Source organism: Petaurus breviceps, unplaced genomic scaffold (assembly GCF_028583685.1).
Source record: "Petaurus breviceps papuanus isolate PSGF00001 unplaced genomic scaffold, PetGlider_PUasm1.0 689, whole genome shotgun sequence".
In the NCBI taxonomy this organism is placed as follows: domain Eukaryota; kingdom Metazoa; phylum Chordata; class Mammalia; order Diprotodontia; family Petauridae; genus Petaurus; species Petaurus breviceps.
Window position 1 is genome coordinate 3837240 of NW_027186458.1, and position 6000 is coordinate 3843239.

The window sequence follows — 6000 nt, forward strand, 5'->3', positions numbered from 1 at the left end:
TGAGGCTGATCTGAACTCAGACCTTCCTGAGTCCAGGCTCTATCCCCTCTTCCATCTAGCTGCTCCTGGAAATGACGATGTAACCGAAAGCAGGCAACACATACATGCATATGTCAATACTCTGAGACTTCAGTTTAAAGATAGGCGCAGGGGATGACAGTACAAATTGTATTGGAAAAGTATTATTTGGGATTAAGAAATGAAAAACAGGGGTGGCTAGGTGGCACAGTGAATAGAGCACCAGCCCTGGAGTCAGGAGGACCTGAGTTCAAAATCCGGCCTCAGACACAACACAAAAACCAGCTGTATGACCTTGGGCAAGTCACTTAACCCCAACTGCCCTCCAAAAATAAAAAAAAAAAAAGGAAAATACCCAAGGCCTATTCATTACGATATTCAGATTCTCCACTGCTTCATAGTGTGACAATCTCCCTGAAGAAAAATCAGACACTGGTGTACGTGGGGCGCAGTAAACGGTATATAGAAGATGAAAATGACTCCACTTAGATCACCGGTTACTGGTCTGGGGGTTGTTTCCTGGGCATGAGACTCCATTAAGCTGGGCCGTGTTTACTGCAGTCTATAGATTGGTCAAGCCTGCCTCCCTCTTGTATCTGTCCTTTCAGTACCTCGGGGGGTGCCTCACGTATAGCTGGTGCCTCACAACTGTCTGCGGACTGCGACTGCTAAGAGCATTTATGGATGAAACGGAAAGAAAGACAACGGATGAAAGGCTGCCGGGGCACTGCTCTAACAACCCGTCAGGGCCCAAGGAGCGGGTCTGTCTGGATGCCCTCCCCTTTGGTCCCTCGGGTGCTCAAAGGACACAGAGGGGAGAGCGGCCACAGTGGACGAGCACATTCCAGAGGTGAGGGAAGCACGGAGCGATCAATTATCAAAGGAGCTGATGGAGGGGAAGATGATTGACACCTACCCCCCCCGTGGTGTTATTATTTAAGAAACAACTAAAAGGACCATCAAGAGCCCATCAATGAAGACCTAGTCACGCCTCTAGTCTCTGTGTGCACAAGAAGGCCTGGACACAGAGCAGCGTCTTCCTGAAAAACACCTGAGCAAAAACAGCGGGCTGCCGCGATTCCTGCTGCCGGGCTCATCCTCATGGTCACACAACCAAGGGAGAACACAAGCGCCCACTGCGCTGACCTTTCATTATAAACAGGGTGCAGACGAGTCAGCAAGCACTGATTAGGCGCCTATCATGTCTGCTGGGGCACCACAGGCATTTATTAAATGATATCTGACTGTGGGACAGGTGCCAAGTCCTGGGGACAAAGAAAGGTACAGGCAGTAAAGTGCTGGAGGCCAAGGGTGCGCCCTCCCCCGGGGGACAATGTGCTGACGGGGAGGTGTACGCGTGACAGATGCACAATGAGTGAAGGATGGACTAGCATGGAAGGAGACCAGAAGCCTGGAGGGCCCTTCCGACAGTCCAGGCGTACAGGGCTAAGGCCCTGCACAGGGGTGGCAGCAGTGACACAGGACTGATGGGAGCTGTCTCAGAGATGGCATGGAGGTGGCCACGACGGCAGTGGGCACCAGACTGGACTGACGGGGTGAGGGCAGCACCTCGGCTGGGAGCCTAGGCAGCTTCACAAGAAGGAAGGGACTGAAAGGAAAGATCACGAGTTCTGAGTTTCAGGTGTCCATGCGTCGTATGGACAAGATGGTCAATGAGTGGCTGCAGATAAGAGAGAAGAGAGCTCAATAAGCAGGTCACAGAATCCTCTGAAGAGAGAGGACTGACCCTCTGGTGAGGAGGGGACCACCAAGTGAGACAACAGAGGGAGAAGAGAAGAGGCCGCAGACAGAGCCTGAGGGCACACCCAGGGCTAGAGGACATGACAGGGAAAGCAGCTATTTTTCAATCCCCCACATGTACACTGAAATCATCTAAGCTGCTTATCATGGGACTCAGGGATTCCTTTCTGACCCCCCAGACGCTCCCGCTCCACACACAAACACCTTCTCCCTTACACCCCAGAGTACCACAGAGCCTCCTGAAGGACATCCACAATCACTCAAAAAAAATCAGCTTCAGCCTAACAAGCGACAGAAAAGTCAAATTCATGAAGAATGCCTACTGTCCAAACAACGTGACACAGTCAAATGGAAAATCCACTGAGCCGAGTTCACGTGCACAGGAATTGTGGGCATTAAGTGCAAAAGCCAAGGCCAAAACTGAACAGTAGCACAGACTAAATCTGGGAAGTTATGCCTCACCTTCAATGACCCCTAAGGGCTTCATGAAACAAAAATCTATCATCAATATACTTCTAGCAATGTTATATGGCTGCAAACCTTGAAACACAATAACCCCGACAGAATCAGAATTATAGGTGACCAGAGTTATGACGGAAGAACAGATGGCAGGTATATAAAGGGGCTGCACGATTTTGCCAGTGATGATCTGTGTACCAAAAGTGGCATAAAAGGGAACATTCAGGAAATGTATACTGGGAAAGATGGGCCGGTGCTAAGTGCAAGAACATGGGGTTTCAGACAGCCAGTCAAGCGCAGTGCTGGCACCCTCAGACACCCACCTTAGAAGAGAGGGTCTTAACTTGGGATTTAAAGACCATTTAAAGATGCATGGATACACTTCAGAGGCCCAAGAAATTAGATAAGGAAAAAAGACATCTTTATTTCAATACAATCAGTTTCCTCTGTAATCTTGTGCGTTTTTTATGCATTTAAACCCGTTATTCTGAGAAGGCTTCACCAGACTGCTCCAGGGACCCATGGAACAAAATGGCTAAGGCTCCATGACCTACAGGAAGGCCTCCAGCATGCTCAAGTGACTTATCTGTGGAGAATTTAAAGGATATGAACAAGAATCGCAGGAGATGCCCAGGTCTGGATGGAGAGCCACAAATCCACAGCAGAATCAAAGGTTCTTTGTGGGGGCCTTAATTTACTCAATATAAAAACTAGAAAAGTCACTGGGAAAATGAGCTCGAGTGCTTCTGTATCAAGTAACTTGGATTTCCAGAGTACTGAGGACGAGGAGCCTTTTCTGTACACCCTTCCATCATCAGGGATGATAGAGCATCTTCGGACCCTCGGGGGGGGGGAGGGGGTACACGGAGAAGACAGGACTTTCAGGTGAGGTGTTACCAACACTTCAGAAGAACCCCCCAGAGGTGCAGCCCCTGCAGGAGCCAGCAGGCACCCAGGGCTGCCCCTTCTCTAGCTGAACCTGAGCCTATCTGGTGTCTGTTGTTTCTGTGACAATTTACCATCTTCTCAGCCAGCCAACCCAGCACAATGACTGCTTGCCTTGACTGCCCTCAACTCTGGTGCCCACACTCCATACCCTACCATGTGGGCCCTTTTCTGTTCCCTTTATGGCAGCAGCAGGTGGCACTGCCCCCTCTCCCCATGCCAGGACCCCAGCATGCCTCCTTTCCTCCCTTCTGCCAGGCCCATCCTCATCTCCCCTCCCCCAGCAGCTCATTCCCTGTACCCTGCCCTAGGAAAGGGCCTTGTATATATGGGGCATTTACTTCTCTTTGTTCAAACTGTTTCACTTCAACAGAAATGTCAGTTCCTTAAGGTACATATTGAACAATTTGAACACTGGGCAAAAAGGTTAGCTAAAAGCTTGTTTTCACAAACGCCTCTTAGAAATACTCGATTTCTTAAGACAGCCTCGAGAGAACAGAATATGTCTAAAATAGGTGGACAACATTTATTAAACGTTTTCTTCTGTATAGTAGCACAAATATAAGAAAAGAAAACGAGATCCCAATTCTCCACTCCTGAAAACCTTCAGAGGAAAGGAATTTAGATGCACCGTAACAGTCACCATTGTTGGTAGCATGATCGGTAAGCATAACGGCCCACACTTGCACAGTTTCATGCCTTACAATGTACTTCCCTCACTAGAGGAACTGGAATAAAGAGGTGGTCCTTATACTGGGCCGTCTGAAAGTGCCAAGGAAGGAAGGCAAGGACGGACTCTCTTCCCAGAGGCCCAAATTTCTACTGCAGACAGTTCCAATCTACCATTGCTGGAATCAATGCCTCAAAGTCATTTGGCAACATAAATGTTGTGATAACGTAGAGTTGTGATAACGTGGGGCAAGGGGTATCTGAATTCATTCGCAAAGACATGATGTGAAGAACCATAATGGTGGATTTTACACACACACGCACATGTGTGCACATACCACATGCACACACGTGTGCGCGCACACCACACGCACACACACTACACGCACACGCCAAGAAAGCCGCTTTTACCTTAAATCACAAATGCTCTAAAGCTGTGCCTCAAAATCACATCGAGGTTTCATCAAACAGTCAGACTGTGGCACAGAATTATAGCGTGTCTATCTCTGCAAAGTCATGATACACAAGCAGGACAAGCCCGTCTGGCCTGACTGTGTCATGCTTCGTCGCCTTCATTATTTCTTTGTCCTCCTCCCAGCAGAAGGCAGTTCATTTCCTGAACCTCAGCAAGAAGGAGGTTTGGACCATGCTGTTTCCCTCGCAGCCCTGTGAGACACAGCTGCAGATCATGGCAATGCTATAAATGAAAGAACAGTCCAGGCTCTTACCGTCCACAGCTTTGGGCATTTCTTTGGTGATGATCCATTCCCCCGGCTGCAGCAGAGACTGCCCGTAGCACCTGTCAGACTCCGCACTCGTGCTGGAAAAGGCCGACGTGCTGGAGGGAGTGAGCTCGTCCAGCTTGAAGAAGTCCAGACCGGTGGCCGTGCCCCCGAAGAACCTGCAGCCTCCTAAACAGCCACACCTGTTGCGCGTCCTCTTACTCTTCACTCCGTCATCTGGCCACAAAAACCACAGCCTGGGGAGCAAACACAAAATCGCTGTCAACTTTTCTGTGCGGGGCTGCGTGCCAATCTCTCCGAGGACAAGGGGTGACCCTGGGCAAGGCACCTGCTACTTCTGAGCCTCGATTTCCCATTTCTAAATTGAGGAATAAACGCACTGAGGCGAGAGGATCTATGAAAGAGGCCTGAATGAGCACACCTGTATACGGAGCCAACACGTCAACATCAGAGATTATTCTGCACCACTTTTTAACAGGCTTCCAAAAGGCCTGAGTGGTCGGGAGGCTCAGAAACAGGAAGTGACATGTCCAAAGCAACAAGTCTCTAAGGAGAGGAGCCAGGGCAAAGACCTGAGGCACCTGACCTCATTTCCAGCACTCTTCACACTGACACCACACTCTTGCCTTCTGCCTTCCTCATCTCACTGCAATCTCTCAGGAGAACCTTGAGCCTCCTTCTTGGCCTCGTCTGCTGGATCTTCCTCCAGGTCGAGTCTGCTAAAGGGGGCTGCCCCCAAGGCCCTGAGGGGCCCTCCTCTCTGCTATACTGTTTGGCTCCCATGGAGTCAATCATCATCTCCTATGCTGACGATTCTCAAATCTACTCACCCAAGCCCTGCAAAGGCTAGAGGAGAACCCAAGCACCAGGCCGTAGCACCAAATGCCTACTAGATGGCTCAGCCTGGACATCCAAAAGCCGCCTAAACCTCAATGCCGCCGTAACTGAGCTCAGCTCTCCCACACCCTCCCTGCTCCCCAACTCCCTGATGGCTGCCAAGGGTCCCACCAGCCCCAGGCTCACAACTCCTCACTCTCCCCTCCTATGATCTACCTTCAGACACATCTGACCATGTCACGCATCTCCCTATTCAGTAAATTCGAGTGCTTCTCTATTGACTCCAGGATGAAAGAGAAACTCCCTCTAAGGCCCCTAACAAGCTGGCCCCAAGCTATTATTCTGGCCTTGTTGTACCTAATTCCTCCTTGCACACTCTGGGATGCAGACAAGATGGCCTTCTCTCTGCCTCATCTCCCATCTCGGGGCCTTTGGGGCTGTCTCCCATTCTTGGACACACTTGCTTCTAATCTCTGTCTCAGAATCACGCTCAGACACCATAAAGCCTTTCCTAACACGCTCCCCCCCACTTTTCATCCCCTCTGCTTGCCTAATTACCTATATTTTG

The 6000-nt window shown here is 50.0% G+C and overlaps 1 protein-coding gene across 3 annotated transcripts in view; it reads right to left on the bottom strand.

Moving 5' to 3' along the window:
* BLTP1 (bridge-like lipid transfer protein family member 1) overlaps positions 1–6000 on the bottom strand; it is a 211117-nt gene that overhangs the window by 120208 nt on the left and 84909 nt on the right. For all 3 annotated transcript variants that reach the window (XM_069104875.1, XM_069104876.1, XM_069104874.1), the window contains exon 27: positions 4581–4831. In XM_069104875.1, the coding sequence (XP_068960976.1) occupies positions 4581–4831 (251 nt within the window). The remainder of the gene's footprint in view (positions 1–4580; positions 4832–6000) is intronic.